The sequence below is a fragment of the Motacilla alba genome, chromosome 11 (genome assembly GCF_015832195.1).
Source record: "Motacilla alba alba isolate MOTALB_02 chromosome 11, Motacilla_alba_V1.0_pri, whole genome shotgun sequence".
NCBI lineage: Eukaryota > Metazoa > Chordata > Aves > Passeriformes > Motacillidae > Motacilla > Motacilla alba.
In genome coordinates this window covers 1,783,633-1,808,914 of record NC_052026.1, presented here as the reverse complement: position 1 = coordinate 1,808,914, position 25,282 = coordinate 1,783,633, and the positions used below count along the sequence as shown (strand labels likewise).

At 47.4% G+C, this 25,282-nt stretch overlaps 3 protein-coding genes across 5 annotated transcripts; 1 reads left to right on the top strand and 2 right to left on the bottom strand.

The window, feature by feature from the left end:
• Window positions 1–264: 264 nt before the first annotated feature.
• Window positions 265–4,021, bottom strand: LOC119705402 (chemokine-like factor). Its single transcript, XM_038147747.1, has 4 exons — window positions 3,616–4,021; window positions 3,381–3,539; window positions 2,237–2,332; window positions 265–651 (listed from the first exon to the last, which is right to left on the bottom strand). The coding sequence occupies exons 1-4, from the start codon at window positions 3,787–3,789 to the stop codon at window positions 547–549; spliced, it is 534 nt and encodes a 177-aa protein (XP_038003675.1). The 5' UTR covers window positions 3,790–4,021; the 3' UTR covers window positions 265–546.
• Window positions 3,871–20,177, top strand: TK2 (thymidine kinase 2). Of its 3 annotated transcripts, none has more exons than XM_038147742.1 (10): window positions 3,871–4,009; window positions 4,747–4,784; window positions 5,542–5,616; window positions 6,946–6,999; window positions 8,936–9,025; window positions 10,398–10,471; window positions 13,022–13,110; window positions 13,399–13,478; window positions 14,701–14,781; window positions 20,091–20,177. In XM_038147742.1, exons 1-10 carry the CDS (start codon window positions 3,913–3,915, stop codon window positions 20,175–20,177), a joined length of 765 nt encoding a protein of 254 aa, XP_038003670.1. In that variant the 5' UTR covers window positions 3,871–3,912. The 3 variants fall into 3 exon arrangements, with proteins under 3 accessions (XP_038003670.1, XP_038003669.1, XP_038003671.1); XM_038147741.1 differs by lacking the exon at window positions 20,091–20,177 and adding an exon at window positions 15,178–15,572; XM_038147743.1 differs by lacking the exons at window positions 14,701–14,781; window positions 20,091–20,177 and adding an exon at window positions 13,986–14,684.
• Window positions 17,482–24,181, bottom strand: LOC119705398 (spermatogenesis-associated protein 2-like protein). The gene is made up of 2 exons (XM_038147740.1): window positions 23,892–24,181; window positions 17,482–21,677 (listed from the first exon to the last, which is right to left on the bottom strand). The coding sequence occupies exons 1-2, from the start codon at window positions 24,174–24,176 to the stop codon at window positions 20,190–20,192; spliced, it is 1,773 nt and encodes a 590-aa protein (XP_038003668.1). The 5' UTR covers window positions 24,177–24,181; the 3' UTR covers window positions 17,482–20,189.
• Between the last annotated feature and the right edge of the window lie 1,101 nt (window positions 24,182–25,282).

Here is a 25,282-nt window from a genome sequence, read left to right as displayed (position 1 = left end):
GTCCCTGCCACTCTGAACACAGCCGGGCGCTGGGCATGGAAGGGGCCGCCGGAGCTCACCCAGCCCAAACCCCGTTCAAGGCTGAAATTTCAGGATCCAAATGCCTCGGCGAACGCTTTAACGTGAAATACGCATGGCACAAGAAAATATTTCCAAAGGATGGTTACTGGGTCATTACATTTTTACTTTACTTTAAAAGGTACATTTACTCTAATGTACTTTTTTACACTTAGTAAATAAATAAGATTAAATAATGCACTTAAACCCATTTGTATTTTCTTTTTATTAGAGAAAGACAACCATGAAAATAATTTTCATACAGGTAAAAACATAAGTTTAGAAAAACACGACAACTTTCTCTCAAGCTTTAACTGGTGAAATTGCAACGCTGAAACTGCATTTGGAAAAGTACAAAACCTTATGAATGATACTTGCAGAAACATCAGTGCACAGGAAATTCAAAACTGAGCACATGAAAACACAAATTCTTTAAAAGAGAATGGGAAAACAGAATGGAGAACTCATTCTCTCACTAACATGTCATTCTTATTTGGCAGGAGCACTCCTTCCTCTTGCTTTATCATGGCTAATCTTCTTCCAAAGAAGAACCACGTCGACAATGCAGAGAACAAGCAATATAAGACCCAACACCTATAAAAATTACCATGAAATTAGTTCTCCCAATCAGTCTCGAACTTTTATTGTAGTAGTGACTCATCAGTAACCAGATACTAGTTTCTGGCCTTAAAAATGTGTGTGATTTGAGATAGCTGATAAATTAAATAACACCCACATTTACATCCCGTCAGGCTTTCAGAGAGCTGTCTACAGCCTGCTCTGTTTGATGTTTCTGTCAGGCCTTGGAGGTAGTGTGGTGCTCTCCTTGAAAGCTAAGCTAATGCTGCATTATGCCAGACAATGCTTTTATCCTAAATGAAAGCCCTTCTGTCTCCTTAAGTGCTGCTTAATTAATGGGGCTGGCCCTGAGAAAAGTCAAGGGAAAGTCAGTATTCCTAGAAACAAGCCCAGCAGGAAAATGCTCTTCTCCTCTGAAGGGGAAACATATTCCAAATTTAAGAAAATGTACTAAATTATTTAAAAAATAGACAACCTCAGGAAAGTAACTGGAAAAATGTGTTTGCAGAAAAGCCACTGAGTTAACTCACTCAGCTCCGGCCCTTCAGCCCCATCCCACGTGCACACTGGGGTTTTTTATGCAAGCACTGCATTATCTGATCAGGGGAGTTATTTTCGGGAGAGCTCTTGGGAGAGCACAGCTCAAGGCAGTTTGTGCCCCAGGAGAACAGGCGGGGGGTGATTCTGTTCCTTCCAGCACTGAAGATGTCACATGTTCCACCCAAACTTGTGTTCCCAGCTAGCTGCTCAGTCTCCTGCTCCCACCTTTAATTTCTGTGAACTTCACAACTGAGAATATAAATTCTATTTCAGCATAGTCACTCTATCAGAAAGTCTCCTTTTTGCTTAGCATGCCACTGCCAGTGAAGCCATCAGCTTTCTCCCTCACCATCCCTAAGCGGTGTTTGAAAGAGCTCTGTGGCAGCTTTTAGGTTTCTTTTGGTTCCTTGTCACAGTTCAGCTTATCTTGTACCTCTAGAGACTTTCACAACTGAGGGGTTTTCTTCCCGTCCTTATTGTTTATTAAGGTTAATTACATTAATTGCCATTTGAATTAAAAATACCAGTTACTCAAACTATTAAACTGATTTCATCTTAAGAACACAAAATTCTTGCAATCATAGTATGAACAAAACTCCTTTTTAACTGACATAATTCCTCAGTGTGTATCAGAAAAAACAATGTACACACCAGGAGGGAGGTACCAGCATGTCTGTTAAAAAGTTTCAACTCTTTTTAGGACAGTTGGCATTTTTTCTCAAGTAGTAACCAAACTGGCTAGTCCTAAAAGAGCTAGGGATTCTCCCACCTAGGATTTCAAGCTATGGTAGCAAATGTAGGTTATTTAAAAACTCCAGAAATTTTCAGTGTTTCAGTACTTCTCTGCAGTAATTCCTAAGTCCTGTGACATCTTTAGATTACTAGTGATGTGAGGATTATTTTCTTTTAGTGAGATGCACTGGATGTAACTTGTTTGCTACTGCTGAGAGTGTTCTTCCAAGACAGTTGTTTGTATGGTCCTACCACAACGTGAGTGTACTAAGAGGTTCAAATCACTGCACTCTCGGAACTGAAATTCATGAACAATGCTCCTACTTACTCCTCCAGCCAATGTTCCCTTGTTGGTCTTGATTATTATTGCAAACAAGGCCACAACGAGGAGGAACAACGCTGCAATCATCGAGTTGAAAATATCCTGAAACAGCCAGTGGAAGCAAAATATTTATTCTGAAATACAGGCCTGAAGGAGAGAGTGGAGAGCTCCCAGCACAGAAAGGATGGTTGAAAACAGCTGGACTGCCATGAAGACAGAGTTAGAGCAATAGCTGTGTGAAAGGACACTGACACCCAGTGGTTTGATCACGAAAAGAGTGTTTATAGTAAAAGTTCCTTGTTTTATCTTTCTTCTGTTGCTTTTGCATCAAATTTTTGCAACTTGGCTACACCTGAGAGACAGAAGCAGCAAATACACGTACAAAAGGGAGGTAAGAGGAGAACTTGTTAGTATTTGAGTGAAAGTGTGTGACTAATTTGCGATGTGAAGGTGTTACACAGCGAGGCAAACAGTGCCTGTGCTGGGTGGGGCTGTCATCAGATCCAGCAGCCCTCCAGGAACTGATGGAACAGAACGCTCTGTTAGAGAAACTGCCTCAGCCTCCACAGAACACTGGGGCTTGCCTTACCTGTACAGAAACAATCACTGAGCCTCTGACAACAGCCCCTGGGACAGGTGATCCCTCCTGGTCACAGGCCTGCTGGTGCTCACAGCCAGCAGCCGCAACAGCCAGGGGACAGCAGGACCCACAGCCAGGGGACATTGGGGAGAGCCACACCCACGGCCAGGGGACACTGGGGACAGCCATACCCACAGCCAGGGAACAGCCATACACACAGCCAAGGGACATTGGGGACAGCCATACCCACGGCCAGGGGACAGTGGTACCCACAGCCAGGGGACATTGGGGACAGCCATACACACAGCCCGGGGACATTGGGGACAGTGGTACCCACAGCCAGGGGACAGTAGAACCCACAGCTATGGGACATTGGTACCCACAGCCAGGGGACAGTAGAACCCACAGCTATGGGACATTGGTACCCACAGCTATGGGACATTGGTACTTACGGCCAGGGGACACTGGTACCCAGAGCCCATCAATACTCACGGCCGGGGAAACGGGTACTCACAGCCATCAGTACTCACAGCCAGAGCACCCCGGCACTCGGAGCCCACGGGTACTCACAGCCAGCGGCCAGAAGAGGCACCGCATCCGCGCGTCGAGCCTCAGCAGGTAGAGCAGCAGGAACAGGACGGTGATCACCGTCTCCATGCCGGCCAGCGCCGTGTAGGCCCCGTGCGCGCCCGAGGCCACGAAGCAGAGAAGGGCGGCCAGCGCCACCAGCTGCGGGACAGGACGGGACGGGGGTCAGCGCGGGCCCGGGCCTTGTCCGCGGGCCCCGGGCCGCCCCCGGCCGTACCGTGCGGGCGATCTTCAGCGCGCCCCGCGCCGAGCGGGGGAAGGCCCGGTCCACCTCCAGCCGCGCCATGGCGGCCGAGCGGCCCGGGCGGCGCGCGGCGGGACCGGGACCCCGGGACGACGCCGGGAGCCGGGGAGATGCCGGGGCTGATCCCGCAGGTGATACCGGGGCCATCGCCGGCGCTGAACCAGCCCCGCCTCAGAGCGCCGGGGCGGAGGAAGTGATGGCTCGGCGGCGGAAGGGCCGGGGCGGGCCGGAGCCGGGCCGGTGCGGGCCGGGCGGCAGCGGGGATGGGCCATGTGGCGGCGGGGCGCGGCCTGGGCGTGGGGCCGGCGGGGCGCGGGCACTGCCGTCCCGGGCCCCTCAGCGGGCGGGCCCCGCGCCGCTGCCGACCGTAAGTGCGGGGCGGAACCGCGGGGACGGGCCGGGCCGGGCCGGGCGGCCGCCCCTGGGCCCGGCTTCGGCTTCGTGCGAGCCCTCGGGATGCGCTGGAGCGGCTCCGGGGGAGCAGGAGCGGGGTCAGACCCGGGAGCGGCTCCGGGGGAGCAGGAGCCAGGTCGGGCTGTGGAGCGGCTTTGGGGCAGCAGGAGCGGGGCTGACCGCCCAGTCCGTCCCTGCCTTCCTGCTGTGCTTGGCTGGGTGACGGGTTGACGGGTTTTGTTAGCTCACCTTGCTTGGACAGGTTTTTTACCGCTGTTCTGAGGTGTAAGTTGCTTGTTTTGGAGCTGCTCTGTAATCCTCACCCTTACCCCGCCGGGCCTGTGAGGCCAGTGGGGGCTGCTCCAGCTGGTCTTTCCAAAATTCATTTTTCCCCTGTGCAGACCCACTGAGGAGCAGCAGATGGAGCAGAAATCTGGTGAAAGTGTGAGCACTCACCGTCAGACTCTTGGCAGTGTCAGGGACAGTGGAGAACTTTGGCTAAATCTGGGTCAGTCGGTGCCACAGTGTGTCTGTTACATGATCCAATAATTACCGAAAACCTTGAAGGCTGATAATTTAGAAAATAGCCATATTAAGTCATAGGGAACATAGGGAACCTAAAACTGGCCTGGAGGGTCTCACATTAAGAGACTCAGTATAACTAAGTTATGAAAATCGCTTTGATTTAACTGTTGTTTATTTCCATTCTAGATAAGCATCTGATAAAAAAAGATGCTAGAAAGAGAATTGTAAGTATTTGCATTTTGTTCAGAAAACCAAGTAAGAAGTGCAGCTTCTTTCATTGTAATTCCATTACAATTTGAGTGTGTGTGTAATGGCAACCGTAGGCCATAGCTGTGTCACTGTGTAGTGGTGGGTCTGTCACTGGGTTGTACACTGTGCAAGGCTACGCTGGTCTAGTTCTGAAAAATGTAGTAAAATTGTGGGAGATCTGTGCAAAATTGTGAGGGCTTGTGTCAGGACAGGTGGCAGTTCACTCTTGCATGTGTAGCCTTGCCATCGCCTTATGTAACACCCCCGGCTATAAATTATTTTAAGACAGTTGAAAAAAAATTGTCTTAGTTTATTTCAGTTGTGTCTTAGTTTATTTCAGTTGTTTAGGTTTCTGAAAATAAAAATCTGATCCCTCTTAAGATTTAAGCTATCTATATAATGGATGCTGAAGTTACTACTCCAGCTGGCACTTATTTGAAGTTGGGAGTCAGGTCTCTGAGGTGGGTTGTGGCAGAGTGGGGAGCAGCAGCTGACCCTCTGGAACCCCTGGGAAGGGGAAGAAAGCTGGAAGCAAGACAGGGGCTGGCTGTGGGGGTAGCAGGGAGGGAAAAAGTGGTGGTCTGGGAGAGTCACAGCCTCCAAACGGTTCCCATGCAATAATCTGCTCCCAGCGTGGGGAGCTGGCATGTTGGAATGGGCGGGGAGCGTTTCTGACACACTGTCACTGCTCTGCCACAGAGTGGGTCTCAAAGTGACTCTGCTTTTCACCAGATCTGTATCGAGGGCAACATTGCCAGTGGAAAAACAACATGCTTGGATTATTTTGCACAGACTACCAGCATTGAGGTACTGGATGCACATTTCTTTGTCCTTATTTCCCTCACTGAGCAGCTGCCTGTCTTAGATCCAACATGTCCTTGGGTGTGAGAGGAGGGAGCAGCAGGGGCTGAGCCAGGGGCTTGCTGGGGCACCACCCCAACTTTCTACAGTCAAATTGCAGCTGAGAAATGTAGATCACATATGGTATGTACTGGATGCCAAAATACCAGAAAAACCTGTGAATCAGTGTTTGTGCCTTTATAAAATAACAGCAACCCACAGAGCATGGGCATGTTTGGACTTGCCTGTTTGCCATTTCATGTCACTGAAATCTTAGATGGGTCTGGTAAAAGCAAAGTAAAGAATTATTATGTAAAAATACCTATGCCATGTAACAGAGATCCCAGTGAATAGATGGCTCTTTTAATAAAAGGAAAATCTGTTAGAACTGTTTCAGGAGATTTCGTAGACTGATCTGGTATTTGATTTCATGTTGCTTAGAACCAGGTTAGGGGAAGGGCAGGCTTGTTGCATTTTAAACAAAATCAAGGTCAAACCTCAGTGAACAATTGTTCTTGTACAACAGATATTAATGCTTTCCCCAACAGACCTGGCAACACATTTGGCAATAAGTTTTAGGAGTCCTCATAGAAATGCTGGGTTGCTAAATGTTATTTGGTAATTTAACAGCAGTTGTCCTTATGAAGTAATTAACTATTAATCCAAAGGATAACAGACTTTAATTTGCATACAGTGCAGCGTTTTAAAGTAGCTACTTAAGTTCCCAGGCTGATGAGATATTCCTAGGCCTGACTCTACAGTATTATTGTAGATTTAGACCCTGTTTGAACCTGGCAGGTCTCTTGTGATTTTACCTATTCAGGGTAGAAGCTTTTCTGATTCATTTTGTAAAAGATTTGAATATATTTTGTTTGTTAGAGCACAAAAATAAAATGAAAACGAATGTGGTAGCAGTCTGATCCTCTGCTGACAAGTGTTACTTTCTGAGAAGTTAATTTGTGAGGGGATGGACTTGTCATTGAAATGCTAAGTACTCTGCAAAGCTGTTCTTTCCTTTACATGGCACTGATTTTGACTAAAAAAAAAATTCTCTTCAGGCTTATAAGTAGATGTTGGATATTAACATGTCTCTATTTTTAGCAGTGTTCATTAGTACCTTTTGTGTGACAGAATTCAGTGCTGTTTTTTTAAGTGTCATAAGCTTTCCAATTTCAAGTTCTGAATGCTCTGATTTACTGCACAAGTATTCCTTAAGAATAGTTGTACACTTGTAGGGTCACATTAAGTATTTTGAATCTAAGATGTATTTAACATGGAGTAATTCTTTTTAACCAGGTTTTGAAGGAACCCTTGACCAAGTGGAGGAATGTTCGAGGTCATAATATCCTGGTAAGTGGCAGAAATTATTCCTGCAGTTACAGTGACTGTTCTTTTAGCAAGACATGTATGATGGCTTTTTATCAGCCAGCAAAACTGCTACAAAAGGTATGATCTAAATCTCGCACAGCAAAAACTAAAGCTCCACAAAGCAAAAGAGCTACTGTGGTTAAGACATGCATGTAATAGAAACACTATATAAAATGTGGTTTTGGCCAGGACTGTGTGTCCAGTGGGGTGAGTTAAAGCAATTCCCAGGAAGGTAAGCCCTGAGTGTGGCAGTTGTTTCTAAATGTGCTTGTTGTGCCTGTTTCAAAGAAGGGAAGGAGGTGAGGTGAGGTGAGGGGTGGATCTGTCAGTTAATGTTGTTTGACTGGAGATCTGTGAACAGTTCTGGAGCCCCCAACATAAAGAGGACATGGAACTGTTGGAACAACAGAGGAGGCCACAGAGGGGCTGAGGGGACTGGAGCACCTCCCCTGGGAAGCCAGCTGGGGCTGCTCAGCCTGGACAGGAGAAGGTTGTGAGGAGAGCTCAGAGCTCCTCCAGGGTCTGAGGGGCTGCAGGGAACCCAGAGAGGGACAATTCCTCAGGAACTGCAGGGACAGCACAGGAGGGAAAGGGGACAAATTGAAAGAGGGGTAGTTTAGGTTGGATGTATGGAAGGAACTCTTTCCTCTGAGGGTGGGCAGGCCCTGGCACAGGGTGCCCAGAGCAGCTGGGGCTGCCCCTGGATCCCTGGCAGTGCCCAAGGCCAGGTTGGACACTGGGGCTTGGAGCAGCCTGGGACAGTGGAAGGTGTCCCTGCCCATGGCAGGGGGGGGCACTGGATGATCCTTAAGGTCCATTCCAGCTCTTTAACCCTGCATGAATCTGTGATCCTGTGGCTGCTGCAGGTAAGGAAAATTCAGTCTAGTGAGGATTTGAGGGTTTCCATTGTCTTTTTGGGTGGCCGAGGCTTCTTTGGAACTGCTCCCCCCAGGATGTCCCTGGGTCCCAGCTGCAGCTGCACACTGGCCTTGCTGGGATGCTGGAAGTGGTCCCTGCTGTCAGCCCTGTGCTTGGGGCTCAGTCCCTCTGCAGAAACCCCACTGTGGCTGAGGCAGGGGTCTGTGCTCAGGCTCTGCAATCTGCAGTGTGGACACACCCCAAGCCATACTTGCCCTGACATGTGTTAAATACCACCAGTGTTAGCACAGGCCCTCTGGAACAGTAAATTCTCCCTCCTAGGAGTTGCTGATGCCTTTCTGATTGTTAGTAAAGGGGTGGGGCATGTGTTTCGTGACGCCACAGCAGCCTTGGAGCAGTGGGAAAGTCTGATCTTGGCAGGGAGTAAAGCAGAAGGTCAGACCTGTGGGCTGAAGCTTTGCTGCTGTCTTAAAACTTGTCACCTCAGCCAAAAGACACTGAATGATGCTTTGTTTTGAGCGAGATCCTTTCCCTGCTGTGCAGGATAGTTGTTGCTTTTTAGTTCTATGTGAGTGTGGAATTGCAGCAATCAGAAAGTGGAGCTGCCTGAGAGCTGCTGTGAGGATCCTTTGGAAAGAACAGCCTGTGTTAAAGGACACCTTTTCTGAGGCCCAGACCATACTCAGAGCCCTGTATGATTTCTGGATGCACTGGGTGCACTGAGGGTCTGTCAGGGCACAAAAATAGTGTAGTAGGTAGTTTTTTTTCATTACTTGGTTCTGACTGTTCCATGTGCAGAGTAACTAATTCCTGCTGAGTTCAGCCAGCCTCCCACTCAGTGTCTGTAGGGACAGGGCTGTAATTCTGCATCTCCATTGTGGAGAGCAAATGATCATTTTGGTCAAACCTGATGTCAGCTGTTTTAGCACACTTCTTAGAGCCATGCTGTTGTGGGGAAAGTTTCCTAAATACCCAACTTCCTGTTGTGCTGTTTGTCCTAACAAATGTCCATCTGTCCTGCTTCCATCTCTGACCCCAGGGCTTAATGTACCAGGATGCATCAAGGTGGGGGATAACTCTGCAGACCTATGTCCAGCTGACCATGCTGGAGCAGCACACCAGGCCCATGGTAAGGAAACTTTTTTTAAATTTTACAAGTAATTAGATGTGGTTATGAGTGCTAAATCCTTTTAACATTGTATTCAAGAGTTAGGATGCTTGTGTGCAGTCATTCTTTGTTCCTGCAGTGAGTAGGAGTTTCTGTGGTGCAGACATTGATGTGCTCAGCGTGTGCTCTGGGGATAAAACCTCTGCCTCCTGCCTGCTCACAACTTCCCCAAACTGATCCTGCTCTTTGGGCACACCCTCCAGGGCTAGGATTGCACAAATCTTTTCCTCATTTCATGTCAGTGACTGTGTGTAATTTCATTATTTCGAATCTTTGGCAAACACCCAGTAGTCTCTTGTTAGAATTCATAGTACTGCTTCATGCTGTCTAGTACAAATTTAGCCATTGCTTCTTCCGTTTATGCAAAATACTTCCACTACCATTTTCTATTCCTTTTTCAGGTGGTTGACACCCTTTCTTTCTTGTATTTTTTGTCTTTTTTTAATATTAAATTTCACATCCTACATTTTTATAAAGATTTCTTCATTCTTTTCTCCTTCAAACATCTTTTGTTACATTCTATGCTGTCTTCCATTCCCTGATTACAAGACCTGTCTTAGATGCCATGCTTATATTTTACTGATTGTTCTTAAGTTCTGTTTTCTCAGTTTTTGTGTCAGGGCAAACTGTTGGCAGTGCCAAATATGAAAGTGGCACATATAATCATTAGGTTTTTGGAAGAGGTGTTTTTCCAAGACAATCAAAATCCTGTTCTGTTGGAGAAGAAGCTCATTCAAGAATTCCTGAGGATTTCCCTCTATTTCAATCTGAGCTTTTTTGTCATTTGAGCCTTGCTGGAGCCATTTTTGTTAATGTGCAGAAACCTGGGTGAGAAGTTACTCTGCCAGGCCCAGGAGTGTCAGAAGATCTCCCTGCTCCAACATGAAGTGGAGAACTTCTCCCTGCACTGGTAGAACATGAGCAGGGCTGGCTGAGGCCAGGGCTCTGTCAGCTGCATTTACTTCTTTTAAAAGTCCTGTTTCCGTTCTTGAATGTCTGATGTCAGCTGTGTGCTGTGACCCAGCAATGCATGGCATGGAGCAGCACTTTGGGGAGCAATAGTTCCCATTGCACTGCAGATCCCAAATGGAATGCTGCTTTTTTTGTACCCTGAGTTACCTTCCACTGCTCAGCTGAATGCTGAGCACTTGGCTTTGAACTGGTGTCTGAAAAACAAAGCAGAGTAAGATCAGGAGTCCTTGTTTCCTTTGTGGTTCCCACCCTCTTGGTAAGTTTGTTTCTCACAAGATCTGAAAATTGTATTTCTTATGTGCCATATGAGTGTGAAAAGAAACAAGCATGAAAATGTACAGAGTCAAGTTCTGTATTGCAGATTTCCCCCATAAGGATGATGGAGCGGTCGATTCACAGTGCAAAACACATTTTTGTGGAAAACCTCTATCGAAGGTATGGCATGTGGTTTTCTGCTTTACTTTCTTGGATTCATTATTTTAAATATATATCCAATCAAATGCTAATTCCCTTGGTAATGTGCATATAAGGGGCCTGTGAAATCTGTCAGTTCTGTGTTGGAGTGGCAGTGTGTTTGGTATGGGCTGTGCTGCCCACTTCCTGTAGGACTCTGGAAAACATTTTTCAGCAGTGCTCCTGAGTATTGAGCACTCAGTATTATTTAGACACCATCTATTGAAGTTACTGGCTCTTCAGCTGAATGCCCAAACCTTGCTTGAATCAAGCACATGCTGGACAGGTAAAAAACCACAAAGATAGGAAGAATAAGACTGTGGGAGGTAGAGAACTGGGCAGTGTTATCCAGCCTGGCATCCAGGATTGGCATTTCTTGCAAGCAGGGTCTCAAGTCCTGTGCTCTTGCTCAGAATCAGGATTGACAGGATCAAAATAGACTGCAAGCCTTGGTAGGCTGTGAGTAAAGAAAGAACAATTATAACAGTTACACCTAACTGCCCTAGGTATAACTCACCTGTCCCAAACTAACTGAAATAGTGTGGGAATCAGGATTTTGTTTGTTTGTTTGGAGGGCTGAATTTCTGTCGAGGAGTGTATGTGACACATGGGTTTTAATGGATTTTTCAGTGGCCTTGAGGGACTGGAACAGTAACAAACCCCAGTTTGTGCCAGAAGGTGTCACCCATGCTGCACGAGCACCTCTCTGCCACGGGAAAGCCTTTGGAAGTTATTATTCATCCCAGTCCACACACAGTGCAAGCAGCCTGGAATATCCTCATTTTTAGTTACTGGCTTCTTTTTTCATTGTAGAAAAACTGTTTTTTTTCCTAAAGACTTAGTTGCTATGAGTCTAAATCTGTTTGTGGCAACACTGTGAGTAAATAATAACAACAATTTGAAGGGCATCTAAGATGTTTTGTGGCTTCTGCACTTTTTAAATGTTGAAAAAAAGGCATCATTGCTTTGTTTTGTTACAGCAAGCTAGAAGGCAGCTGATAGTACCAACAGCAAGCCAAAAGAAAAGGATGTGTAAAAGGATTATTAATAAAAGAAGGAATAATTGAGGAATGTATGAAAGTAGCTGTTATGTGACACATTAAAAATTAGTTAGTCTGACTGTGTTAGGTGAGTCTTAAGTGTGTGCACATGAGTGTGCAGGGTGTGCTGTAGGTGAGCACTGCAGTTCACTGTTCCTCTGAGTCCATCACTGGTTTGGATAGAAACTCACTCTGTTCATGTTGGACTTAGGCAGTAAAAACCTGACTTGGTAGGAGCCAAATGCCAGCAAACTTTGGAAATGTAAACACCATTTTGTGCCTTTTATGGACCTGTATCTTTATGGATCTTGAGCCAGAGTCCTCCTAGGATTACCCAATGAAAGCAAAGACGTGCTGTCTGTAGGGCAGGTCAATGCAGAATTGACTTGGATGTATTTGTCTTTTACGGTAAGAACAGTGGAGCTTTCTCTTATTTCCAGTTCCTTTCAGCCTTCCTGTTTTCCCCATCTATCCTGGAGAAAAGTTGCACAGTAAGACTTTGGCTGATGTAGATCCCTGCTACCCAAAATTGATGTGATTATCCAGAAGAGCAGTGAGCAGTGTTACTCCATTTCTGGATGGCAGATGAAGATGGGATGTGGCACAAGCAGGGATTTTGCTTTTTTCCATTCCTAGGGAAATATCTGTATTACTTTTGCTCACTTTTGCAAGTGATCAAAGCAAGTTGCCAGGGGTCTGGTGTAGAAATCTGTGGAATATTTTTCTTCAGTCCTTTTATTTAAAATGGCCTAACTGGTCTTAATCATTCAGCTGGAGAGCACAGGAGCCTCCCAACTCCGTCTTCTTAAATTTTTTTCTATTGCAGAAGCGTTTAGGAAAGAGTATGGAGTATGTGTTACTGTCACCAGTTTTGAAGAGAGGATACTGTAAAATTAGTAATATTTGCAACTCAGGAATATGGTAATAAGTGAAAATTGATATACTAATAAAAACATAGTATGTGATTCTTAACATGTCCTCAGTAACTCCCTTTTACTTGAGTTGTCTGATACTTTATTGTTGTTGCTGAGATAACTTTGGGACATTTTTCTTCAGCATTCTGTGCTCTGAGTTCAGAGTTAAGCATATTGAGTATTTCACTACTCTTTCCACAAATATTTCTTACAGTGGGAGTAAATTTATTGACACATTGACATTATATTTTTACTGCCTTTTATGTGGCTTCTGTAAGGAATTGTTGGTGCTGCTCAGTAAATCCAGCCCTTCTGGTGACATGCCCTGGGACAGATTTGAACTGATGCTGATACAGAGAACCTGAGCAATAAATACCATTGAGTACTTTAAAAAAAAATGAAAAGATTTGGTCTTTCTGTTTTATAAACAATGGTTTATGTGGCCTTCAGTTTGCATGGGCTTCTTTTCACAAATATTGGAGTCAATGGGGAGGGATTGTGGTCAGGTGAGCAAAATGAGAGTCTGGAGTTGATCTCTTCATGCTGCTCAGTGAGTGATGCCTCTTGTGTTTGTTCAGTGGGAAAATGCCAGAGGTGGATTATGCTGTCCTGAGTGAATGGTTTGACTGGATCCAGAACAACACTGATGTTTCAGTTGATTTGATAGGTAACATCTTGATGGGTCTGGAGGGCTGTGTTTGTGGGGGGGTTTCCTTTCTGGGAGAAAAAAATAATTCTTGTTTCTTGGCTCATAAATAATCACATTATTCAGTATAAAAGTGACCACCATCAGCTTGGGTTTGTGGGTGGTTCTTGGGTTGGGTGGTGCCAAAGGGGAGGTCCAGTGGTGGTACCCAAGCCAGGATCCTTCCCTTCTATAGTTTGTGAAGTGAGTTTCTTATTTGCTTTTAAAGCTGATCCTTGAACATAACTATTAACATTTTTGTTCCTGCAGTTTATTTGCAGACATCTCCTAAAGTTTGTTATGAGAGGCTAAAGACACGATGCAGGGAAGAGGAAAAAGTCATTCCTCTGGTAAGGAGTTCCTCTGATATATGTGATTACAAGGAGCTTTGAAAACAGAATGATTCCAATCTAAATACTAAAATTGTATCCTGAGTATATTGCCAGAATGTGGTGCAGCTGTTTCCACTGCAAACTAAACCCTGAATATTGAATTTAGATTTATTTTTAAAAAATGAGCTGTCATGCACGCTGAGTCTCCCAGGTGTTCTGCTGTAGTAATCAGTGCACTGTAGCTGACTTTAGGTGCAGCATTAATCAACTGGTAATCTTCTCTGGGATGGAAAAGTCAATTGCCTTTGTACCATCAAAAGCACCCAGGAGTAGCATGGGTGCCTGGGCTTGCAGGTGCTGAGGTTTCCGTGGGCACTTTGCTGTCTGCTCCCCCCAGGATGTTTGTGCATGAGAAGTGTCTCTGCTGTGGCTGAAAGGAAGCAGCTCCTTGAAAACGGTGAGCTTGGGAATCTGCTTTAAAACAAACTGTGCTGATGGAACGGTGATTTCTGTGCCAATTCACAGCATGGCCCCTCATGCCAGCAGGCTTCTAAAGAAGGCTGACCAGACATGAATGCAGTTCCCTCTGCAGCTCTGGGTGGGTGGCTCAGGAGAAGCAATCGTCAGTTGAAGATCTGTGCAAAGAGCTAAATTTTGGGCCATGTGAAATTTTGAGAATAAATCCTCCTGTCATGGATTTGAAGAACCCTTGTGTTATTTTGCAGCTCTGCTGAAGAGGAGGGGAGCAGTTATAAATGAGCAATGTGAAGTGGTCTCCATGAAGAAAAAAGCCAGTTCATGACAGGCAGGAGAGCTTTTAGAGGAAATTGAGTTATGAGACAGTGAGCTGGGAATTCTAGGGAAATGTACTGAAACAGAAAGTGCCTCCCATACATATTCTTTGCAGCCTTGCCCTTTTTGTCCTTACTTTGTTGCATTTTTTTTTCCTGTAAAATCTTGAGCCACATTTTACCTGTGGGAGAGAATCACGGTTGCTTGATCTTAAGAGGAGCTGAGAGCCCTGTGCTCCTGTAAGCTGTGTCTTTGAGGTCTTCCTGGAGTTAAACTTTGTACTGGGAATTAATTTTTCTCAAAAACCTTCTGATGCTTTTTTTTTTGTTAGTGGAAGATATTTGCTGCAGGCTTTCATATGTGTCTCTTAACTACTTCCCAATGGATAAAGATTGCAATGTGTGTGTCATCCCTGAGCATTTGTATTATTCCAGTGCCTCTTTTCTAGGAATATTTAGAAGCTATTCATGAGCTCTATGAAGAGTGGCTCATTAAACGTGCACTGTTTGAAGTTTCCTGCCCAGTACTTGTGAGTATTATTTTTATTATAACCAATTAGGCATGTGGGTAATTGTGCTTTCCAAATAATAGGAGCATTGTTTAGTGGTAAAAGTAAATAAATCTGCTTTTCTGATAACCTTTGGAGAAGGACAACCTCAGACAAACATGATAGCTGTTGGTGTATAGCACAAAAGTGGGGTCTGCCATCTCTGCATTGGAATTTGAAGGGCTGTTCACTGGGATTGCTTGCAGGATCAGCTGTGGAGCTTTTCAGGGAATGCCATATTGCCAGCAGAAAGCAGCTTGGGCAAATCCATAGGAGTATCCCATTTTGGCTGCACTGGTAGTCCTGTTCTGTTCTGCTCAAAAGAAACCAAGTTTTATGGTGTCAGTTATTGCCAGTGTTCATCCTCTTCTCTCCAAGGTTATTGGAGCTGACCATGACATGCAGAAAATGATAGAGAAGTATGAAGAAAACCGGGACCAAATACTGAACCCAGCTAACAGACAACACTGTTTATAGAAGCCTGTGGCTGTTGTATCAGAAATCAGCTACTAAAGTCTGAGTTGGTATTTTTAATATTTAAATATAATGGGTATTGTTTTTGCACTATGCTTTGTAAAATGCTGTGGACTTACATCTCTGAAATGATCAGGTACCAGTTAGGAGCAGAATGTGAATCAATTCCCTTTGTGTTTTTAGGTTTTCCATCAGCTTTACTGTGTCAGTTCTGTTCAGCTAAAATGTGGCTGTTTCCCTCATTTCCCACCTCACTGCTGCTTCCTAGAGTTAACTTTACTTTCTTTTTTTTTTTTTTTCCTCCAAAGACAACCCTGTTTTTGTAATTTGAAATAAATGGTTTATTACAGCGTCCCTCTGAGGGAGGGTACCTGAGGTTTCTCTTAATGACCCCCTTGGGGTGAATCGGGCTGAAGCAAGACTGAAGGGCCAGGCTGTGTACGAGGGAGGTTTGTTTATGACAGAGCTGTCAGCCTGGCCCTGGGGCCCAGCAGATCCTCCTGAGTGTGAGCACAGGGCATGGACGGGCTCACCAACCACGGGATCGCCACGGGATCAGCCCCCGCCAGTCTGGGTTTAGGAAGGGCAGCTTCTGCCTGGCCCACCTCATCTTCCCCAGCCAGGTGCCCCTCCTGGTGAGGGAGGGAAAGGCTGTGGATGTGTCTCCCTGGAACTCGGCAGAGCCTTTGAGCCCCTCTCCCACGGCATCTCCTGGAGAAGCTGCGGCCCCAGCTTGGCTGGGATGGCACCTGGCTGATGGCCGGGCCCAGGGTGGTGGGAATGGGATCCCCTGGAATCCATGCTGGGAACAGCCCTGTTTAACCTTTTCTGATGGTCTGGAGGAGGGCACTGAGCTGACCCTCAGCTAATTGGGGTGATACCCCTTGGGAGGAATGGGAAGGCTCTGCTGGGGGCCCTGGCCAGGCTGGGTGGGTGTGCCAAGGGCACTGCCATGAGGTCCCACGGGCGAGGGCCGGGCCCTGCACTGCAGCCACGATGGCCCCTGCGGCTCCAGGGAAGCCTGGGCGTGGCACTCGGTGCTCAGGGCTGGGTCACAGGCTGGACCCAAGGACCTCCGAGGTATTTTCCAACCTCAGTAATTCTGTGATTTTCTAACAACTGAATTGCACTAGAGAGACGGGGTGCAGCTCTTTGGGTTTTCTATTCAGGTACAAAAATAGCACAAAGTATGGAAGGCAAGGGTAAGAGTAGGCAGTGGAAAGATCTCACAGACGAGGCTGGATTGTTGGGATTCTGATGTTGGAATTTTGATGTCCACAGTTAGATCAGTGTTCAGTCTTGATCCCTTGGGGTGGTACCCACCAAACAAAAGGTTCAGAGGATTGCAGACATTCCATTTGGCATGGGAACAGCTGTATCCCTCCCCAGGGAAATGGTTCCTCCTGACAGCTCTAGCTCTGAGGGCCATGCAGAGCCCTTGGGTGGAGCCTCCCTGGCAGGAGTAAGGGGCATTCTGAGGCCTGGGTGGTTTCAGTGTCCATCTGGCTCTTGCCCACTCGTGCTCCTGTGCTGTGTAGGCACCATGGACCTGAGCAGGAATCTGGCTCCAGGAAGGTGCTGCCCTACCCTGGGCTCCTTTGTTCCCCTTTCCAGGCACATCGAGAGTGGCCATCAGGTGCCTGAGGCACAGCAAGGCATTCACTCCTTCGTGCCCAGGCTTTACACACTTCATACCAGAGGTGGGATGTTCATTATTTTATTATTGGAGGCAGCAAATGAAGTGCATCAAGTTAAAGTAGCTTTGTTAAGCAGATCTTACCAGTTTGAAATGGTGTTTTGCTCTGATCCTGTCCACATTAATGCAACTTCATTGAATTCAGGAAGTTGTTTCTGCTCTACAGGACATCACAATATAGCTTAGTTCTGAAGAGAACTGTGCATTGGTAGTCCCACTGAATTCAGTGCAAAAAAAAAAAAAATTAAAAACCCACAGTTTTTGTCAGTGATTGCAGAATGGCCCTGAGGGTTTTTTCAGCTAGCTTTTTATAGAGAGCTTATTTTATTTGAGTTCATGAGAACCCCAGCCCTGCTCTGGCTGAGCTGAGGAATAGTGAAAATACAGGGCACATGGGACTGTGTTTGTTACTCTTTTCAAATGTTTCTAAAAACATCCTAGAATTAATTGGTATCTTAACTGGTCTGCATTCTTTGATTTTACTTATTTTTATAAAGAGAAACACAGGTGGGTTTTTTTGGGTTTATGTAACAATCAGTTTATTATGACCTGTAAGTATTTGGAGAGTACAGAAAACCAGTGGGGTTTCATTCTTGGACTTGCCAAAGGAAGGTTGAGTTGCTGAGTTGCCTTTCACTTGTGCTTTACCCTCTGGGTGCTGCCTTCAAGGGAATCCTTTCACTGCAGCACTCGGACTGCTCTCACACTGATTTTCTGGGTAGTTTTAAGGCAATGATCCCAGAAGTACAGAATGTATTTTTCCCCCTACCAGTTTTGATTGGTTCAGCTGAAACAAGCAAGGCTTCAACAGCACTTTGATCACTTTGTACAGACATTTGTCAGGCACTTTGTGCAGGATAGAAACATTCAGTTAGGTGGCTTTTCAACAATATCTGATGGTGCTGCTTTTGTAGGGTTGTGGTTTGCCTAAAACCCATTGCACTGGAAGAACCACACCCAGTCAGGAACCGCAGCTCCTGTCCCGTAATTCCCGTCTGATCAGCTGTTTCTTTTCTAAATCACTGCAACTTAATAACAATAAGTGCACAGAAAGAGCATTTCCTAGTGAAGTACTAAGCTGGTACTAAAGCTTGTGATTCCAGGAATGCCATTCTACTGCTCTGTTGTAAACCTTTAATATTCCAGCTTAAAAGTAAGATTTTGTATGCTAAATAATTATCTTACCTCTTGCAGTTCCTTTGTAGGGGGATACCAGTTATTCTTGATACCTTCTGTTAAACTTCCAAAACTTTTACTTCTCTAAGAGTCCAAAAGAACGATTTCTTTGGAAATAGTTCTATACCTCTGAAGCTCAGTCATCTGCAGTTTGTTCTTGATTCTAATTTCACTATGGACATACACTTTGCACAGCACAGAAAATGTCACTTTATGGTTTAGTACAGAGAATCTTACAGCCCAAAGGATGCCACTGTTGCTTGTCAGGACACAGCCCTGTGAACGCTTTTTGTTCCTAACACCCATTTCTCACAAGCCCACCCAGAGCTGAAGGCAGTCCTGCCCCTTGGTGTTACCTTGAGCAAATTCTGTTTCTCCTACACTGCTGGAATCAGGGAATGACAGAATTTCAACCATTAGCTCTTCAAAAAGCAAATCTTTATGTTTTAGTTCCTGAGGTTTTTCTAGTCTAATCCATGTGTGCTCCTCTGATTTTTTTTCTGGGATGAAAGTCAATTATAAACAATTAATACAAAACTAGTTTCAGCTAATATTTTAACTGTACAGGAAAGGCATTTTTTAGCATTAAGAACTGAGCTCCATATTAGCCACTGTGAAGAAAATTAACTCTACCCCAGCCAAACCAGCACACATTTCAGTGCTACTGAAAAAGCTACCTGAAGCAGTATTAAAGTGTCTTTCTAGGTAACAAGTGTATCATAGAATCCCAGAATTTTTAGGGTTGGAAGGGAGCTCTGGAGGTCACCCAGTCCAAGCCCTGTCCAGGCAGGGTCACCTGGAGCAGGTGACCCAAGAGCGTGTCCAGGTAGGTTTGGAATGTCCCAGAGAGGGACACTCCACAGCCTCCCTGGGCATCAGCTCCAGGGCTCTGTCCTCTCCAGGAAAACAAGTTCTTCCTCATGTTGGGATGAAATTTTTGTGTTTTAGTTTATGGCCATTGCTCCTTGTCCTGCTGCTGAGCATCACCCTCTGACACCCCTTGGAGGTATTTGTATAAAGAGCACTGGAGACTGTGCCTAAGCACAGCAGCAAGGTGAAATGAATGAATGAATTCAGAGCTGTGTGTGACACAGACTCTCAGTGCTTCCAGCTGATCCAACACTCCCAAGCTTTCCACACAGCACTCCCACCTGCAGGGTATCCCTGATCCTGCCTCTGCTGCTCACTGGGATCATTCTCTTGAGCAGATTTTTTTTTCCCTGCAATTAAAATGGTGAAGAATGAGATTTTTTTTTTCTCTTCATTTTAGTGAGGTGAACCAGCCTGCAGAAAAATTCTGTGCAGAATTAAGTGTCAGGAGCAGGGGCAAGGGAAATGGCAGCCGTAGCTGGATCTCTCTCTGCTGGTGGCAGTGAACAGTTACAATGCTCAAGGCTTCTCTTGGAAATTGTGGTGGTGGCCACAAAATACTTTGGTAACAAATGGTTATATATTGGTTAGATATAAAACCTGTAACACAGGTCAATGCCTCTACAAAACCAAGTGTTCACAGAGCTGTTTCCCTCTTTAAAGCTAAAGGAATGTTATCAAACTTCCTAAACTTGTTTTCAACTGAAGTCAGGAGGAAGATTAGCTCAGACACAGCTTCAAAGGAATGCAGAGAGTTAAGGAGTACAGTCCAGTATGGCATTTCTAAACTTCTTCCAGTTTAGAAGAATTTACCTTGTACTGGAAGAGTATTCCAGGAATAGGTTTGTGAAGGAAAAAAAGAGAAGTAGGATGCCCAGCTGAAGAAACCTGTCTGGCACTAAGAACAGCCAGAAGGAATCTGACTGATAATTAAATGGATTTAAATTTATAGAGGTTTGCCTACCCTTTAAAAAGGTGACCATTCAGGTTTCCTTGCAAAAGGAACCATTAGGAATTTGTGTAACTCCTGCTATTTACTGTCCCAAAGCAGTGATGTGGTTTGGGGTTTTTTTAGGACTGTTGTGACAAAGCAAATCGTCTCCCTGACAACAGGATCAAGGCCACAGGTGAGAGGACAGTTCCCCCAGGTAATGACAGATAAAGCACTACAGACTCAGGTGTGATGGCACAGCACTGCCTGCTCGGTTCTATCAATGATGACATAAGGCTCCTGGCTGTCAGTCTCTTGGGAATGACAGTGCTCCAGCTTCCCTTCCCTGCCTCCAGCAGAGTCAGCTGCAGGCTGCCCCAGGCCCCTCCTGCCCCCATGTGAGGGCCGCACATCAATGCTTTGGGGGGGGATGTAGGTGAGGTTGGGGGGCTCTCTGACATGCCTGAAGCACTCAGAAGCTGGGTGTCCCCTAGCAGGATCCATGAACAGTCTCTTGCTGTCAGAACCAGCAGTGGAATCCTCTGTGTGCCCAGCAGTACAGCACAGACCTGAAGGTGGCTCAGGGTGTGACACTGCTCTCTTGTGCAGCTCAGCATCAGTCAGGTACGTATGTTTCATTTGGGAGCGACTGAATTCTCTAACATGCCTGTCACTTGTTCCTGCGTAGGCCACTGCCTCAGGCTGGCCACTTTCCTCTACCGGATACGTTAGTTCTTCCTGAGCATCCTTGATTTGTAGTTCTGTGAAGGTTAAAGACAGCTCACAAATGTCCTCTTCCCTGGGGACACTGCAGTTTTGGGCAGAGGCAAAGTCCTTGTAGGGCAGAGACTTCAGCTCAGTGGGCTCATCACCAGGGGCTGGGTCTATGCAATTTATGGCATCATCAATTTCTGCTTCAATTGAGCCTTCTGAGGCTCCTGGAGCTTCAAACTCCAAGGCGGTTTTGCTGTCACAGGAGCTGTCAGCAAACATGGCAAAGGCTGGGGGGCCGCTGGCTCCCAGGGACAGAGGCGCAGGCCCCAGCGCTCGTGCAGCCACCTCTGCAGCCCCTGCCAAGGCACACTCCTCACTCAGCCTGGCTCCTGGCTCCTTCTCCAGAGCCTTTGGAGAGAGACTCTCACTGAAGATCGGTGTTTGTGCTATGACAATGTCACTGTATTTGATCAGGAAGTCCTCACTGTCCGAGCCCTTGCCCGGGAGATGCGCGGTGTCGATGCTTTGCCTCTGGTGCTGCTGGAGGCTGCCGGGGGATGCAGCAGCTGCTGACTGAGCCACATCCCCCGTGATCCTCACACTCCCAGCAGCTTCAAAGGATGCAGCACAGGGAGCTGAACGCTTCTGCTGGGGGCCAAGGCACAAAGGTGTCTCACTGCTCCCTTCATTTCCCAGACTTTCAGTGTCTATTCTCTGGAGTGTCTGATGTTCCTCATCCTCCTCTCCTCGATGCCCAGGTGTTTGTGTTCCCTGCTGCAAGCTCTTCTCTGAAGTGCCATGTGTTTCTTCATTTGTCATCTCCAGGATGGCCTCACACTCGATTCTTGCCAGGAATATCTCAAATGCAGTCTGCTTCATCTCCTCATTGTTTCTCTTTTTGACAAGTGAAAACTCTGTTGCTGTAGTTGCAACATACCCTATTTTCTCCAGGATTGCTTTCACAATGTCCTCTGGCAGCACTGGCTGGATGTAGTACACAAAATTCCCAGTGAAGGTCTGGAAACAACAACAGCATGGAAAAGCTGGTGAACACTGGGGGAAAGGGTGCAGGGAAATGTGAAACAGCTGATGTCCTAAAGATCAAAAATACTTAAAGATTTGCTTACAGCTTTCAAAAAGACATGTTCTACAAGTCTAAGTTTTGAATTGCAGTGAGCGAGGCTTTTCTAACAGCACTGTTTTGGCAGCCTCTCGAGCATTGTGGCTTTGCTACAGCACACCAGTTCCAGTGAAGCTGTGCCAGTTTAAACCTGCTGGGGTCTTGGCTAAGAGTACCAGTATTCAAAAAACAAGAGAGTAAGGAAATAATTTTAGTCAAACTAGAGAAACTCAGAAACAAACCTTTTGTGTTCTACTGAACGTAAGCTTTTGAAACAAACAGATTCATAGAATGAATCACTGAGGTATTTTCCTAAAGAAACAGACATGATGCACTCACTGTGAATCCCATTTCTGAACTGGGGACAAGTCTGTAACATTTTCTTTTTCTGCAGTTCAGACTCCTGCTGTGAACTTTGCTACCCTTAAATTAAACTGCCATTTCTAAAAGCAGCTTTCTGAAGAGAAACTATTCTAACAGAAGTATTGTTCAAACACCTCTTTTTGCACAAGCTGTCTCCAAAACACCAGTAAAATGCTGCTGCTGTGCAACAGCTTGAAAAACTGTTCAGTGTTTGCTTGGTTTTAGAGCTACCCCAGGCACGAGTCCTAGTTTGTGACATGGAAGTGGTTTTTGGTTTTGTCTGAAACCCTGCGACAGGAGAGACTATGCTGAGCTGGGCATGAGCAGCTCCTGGCAGGTCAGAAGAGACCAGAGGTGGGAATGCAAAACCAGAGTTTCCAGGAGTGGGATACCTTGTTTTCGGGCTGCCCAGCTTGGGCCAGACCAAGGCTGACCCCTGAGCATTGGTGTCACAAGCAGGAGATTCAGGAGAACAAAACTGACCCCCAGAATGGCCAGAGTATAATTCTCAGATAAATCTGTTAACAGTGCCCTGCACTCCCCACCTGCTGTTCCTTCTGGAGGGGGGGGCAGCTGCAGGCACTGCAGGGACATCAGAGCAGGTGAGAGGCAGGACACGGGAAATACTATTCCATGTATTTCAGTAGCTTTTAATCAAATCTCGACATGCACAAGGTCCTGATTGTGCTCCAACTTGTGCCTTGCAGTAGAATTATTTCAGGCCTGCAGCAGGCTGTCTTGCACTTTGGGTTGCCCACAGTGGTCTTCAAAGTTTAATTTTAATGCAGCCTAGGATTCTTGTGGTAGGAAAAGCTGAACCCACTAAGTGTAGACCCGACTATCTTATGCTTTACCCTGTTTTAGGGAGATGAATGAAAAGAACCGGAATTTACAGCTGTTTGAAAATCCCCAGGTGAGACCTAAATGCAGGAAGAATCAAAGAAATGGCTTTTTCTCACCCGCGCCTGTTGCCAAAGCAGGGGCAATAAGTTTGCATTTGGGTGTCTGGGGAGTCTGTTTAAAATTGGGATGTGTGAAGATGGCTGTGTCTTCTGGGCAATGAGACGTGCTCAGTGTGCTGGGGAAGTGGGGTAACCGTGACCACCCTGCTGCAAAATCCAGCAGCATTTCCTCTTTCCAAGGGGCTGTCCCTGCCCGCTGCACCAGCTGTAGGCTCTGAGCAGAGATCAGGGACCAGAGAGGCACTGGCTCACCTGCCTTTGGCCCCAAGCTACTGCAGACGGCCAGGGCTAAAAACACCCCTGCTTATAGGCAGATTCTGGTCACAGCTTAGTGTGATGAAAGGCAAAGCCTTTCGGAGTAGCTGTTACATTCCTTGCTGCCTCACCACAACGAGGGGCTCCGCTCCCAACCCCCGGAGCTGGTCAGCACTCAGGGCTTCAGCGAGGACATGGCCTGTGAAGGCCAATGGACACCTCGGAGCAGCCGTGCTGGGCACCCTATCCCGGGCTGGATGTGCCCCTGGCCCCGCTCCCTGTCCCGGGCTGGATGTGCCCCTGGCCCCGCTCCCTGTCCCGGGCTGCATGTGCCCCTGGCCCCGCTCCCTGTCCCGGGCTGCATGTGCCCCTGGCCCCGCTCCCTGTCCCGGGCTGCATGTGCCCCTGGCCCCGCTCCCTGTCCCGGGCTGCATGTGCCCCTGGCCCCGCTCCCACCTTCGGGTGCCGCTGCCAGCCCCGGCCCGGGGAAGCGGCCTCGTAGCCGCGGGGGGGCGGGCGGCAGTGCCGTACCTTGAGGGAGCGGATCTCCCGGCGCCAGGGGCACAGCAGGAGGTTGACGCAGAGCAGCTCCAGCAGCTCCAGCGCCTTGAGCAGGTCGCGCAGGGCGCGGCCGCCCCGCGCCCGCCGGCAGCGCTCGGCCACGCCGCGCACGTCCAGGGCCCCGCGGCGCCCCGGGCCCAGCAGCCGCCGCGCCCGGGCCTTGAGCGCGGGGTCGGCGCAGGCCGCGAGCTGTCCCTGCGCCGCGCGGGCCGCCAGCTGCGACACGTACTCCCGCTGCAGCGCCCGCTCCGCCATGCCACCGCCCCGCCCGCGGGCCCGCCCCGCGCCGCCATTGGCCGGCACCGCCCGCGCGCCGGGCAGCCATTGGTTCTCCCGCTTGTCAGTCAGAGTGGGGGCGGAGCCCCGCGAATCGAAAGTGAAAGGCGGGAGGGCGGGGAGGGCTTGGGCTGCGCGCGGGCGGGGCGGGGCTTGTCGCGACAGGGGCGGGGCGGGGCTTGTCGCGACAGGGGCGGGAGGGGAGGCGCGGGGAGGGCGGGGGGACGTCCCGGGATGCCTCAGGATGTCCCGGGATGTCGGTGGCTCCCCGGTGCCAGTTCTCACGGCGCCGGGCGGTGTTCCTGTGCTCTAACCTGGTTTGCACGAAGCAGGCAGCTCCTGCTGACCCACCAAAAGCTCCCTGGCCATCAAAAGTCGGCACTGTTTGCACATTTGAACAGAGGTGTCAGCAGTCATGGGTCACAAATGGTATAACTGCGGGGTTGATTAGTCCTCAGACCCCTCTCTGCTGGTCATGTCGCTAGCTGCGAGAGGTTTGTGCCTGCTGTGGGGTGACAGGTGCCCTGCGCTGGGTTAAATGAGATCTGTGCCTGCTGTGGGGTGACAGGTGCCCCACACTGGGTTAAATGAGATCTGTGCCTGCTGTGGGGTGACAGGTGCCCTGCCCTGGGTTAAATGGAGGTTGGATCCAGCAGCTGGAAAACACACCTGTGGTCCAGGTGCTTTTGTAACCTTGATTTTTGGAATCTGAATTTTCGAGTCACCACCTGTGGCCACCATGATGATGTGCTCCTGTGTGACTTCACAAATTGATAAATATTCTCTCATATGATGATTATTATTTTATTTCACAGAAGTCTATGGCCATAATTTCATGTAGAAATTATTTCTGTAGGGTAAGGAAGGGAATAATTTGTCAGACTGTACCAAGATCACTTAGATCAGTTGGATGTGGTTTCCATTCAGGAAATACATCTTTACTCACCTTGCTGTGCTAAAAAATGATCTGTTTGAATGTTTCTGGGGTGATTGGCCTATTATTCCTATTTTGCCGTTTTCATATTTTCCCTTGGTGATACGTTGCCATTTTCAGTGCCCTGACTTCAGTAATTTGACTCTGCCCT

Bases quoted from the DNA above. Each gene is read 5' to 3' on its own strand.
- LOC119705402 (XM_038147747.1), bottom strand. From the start codon at position 3,789: ATGGCCCCGGTATCACCTGCGGGATCAGCCCCGGCATCTCCCCGGCTC. The intron at 2,333-3,380 runs GTGAGTACCCGT...TGGCTGTTTCAG, and splicing joins GCCTCTTCTGGCCGCTGGCT to GATATTTTCAACTCGATGAT. The intron at 652-2,236 runs GTAAGTAGGAGC...TAATTTTTATAG, and splicing joins AGGGAACATTGGCTGGAGGA to GTGTTGGGTCTTATATTGCT.
- TK2 (XM_038147741.1), top strand. From the start codon at position 3,913: ATGTGGCGGCGGGGCGCGGCCTGGGCGTGGGGCCGGCGGGGCGCGGGC. The intron at 9,026-10,397 runs GTAAGGAAACTT...TCTGTATTGCAG, and splicing joins AGCAGCACACCAGGCCCATG to ATTTCCCCCATAAGGATGAT. The intron at 13,111-13,398 runs GTAACATCTTGA...TTGTTCCTGCAG, and splicing joins TGTTTCAGTTGATTTGATAG to TTTATTTGCAGACATCTCCT.
- LOC119705398 (XM_038147740.1), bottom strand. From the start codon at position 24,176: ATGGCGGAGCGGGCGCTGCAGCGGGAGTACGTGTCGCAGCTGGCGGCC. The intron at 21,678-23,891 runs GTACGGCACTGC...TGTTGTTTCCAG, and splicing joins GGGAGATCCGCTCCCTCAAG to ACCTTCACTGGGAATTTTGT.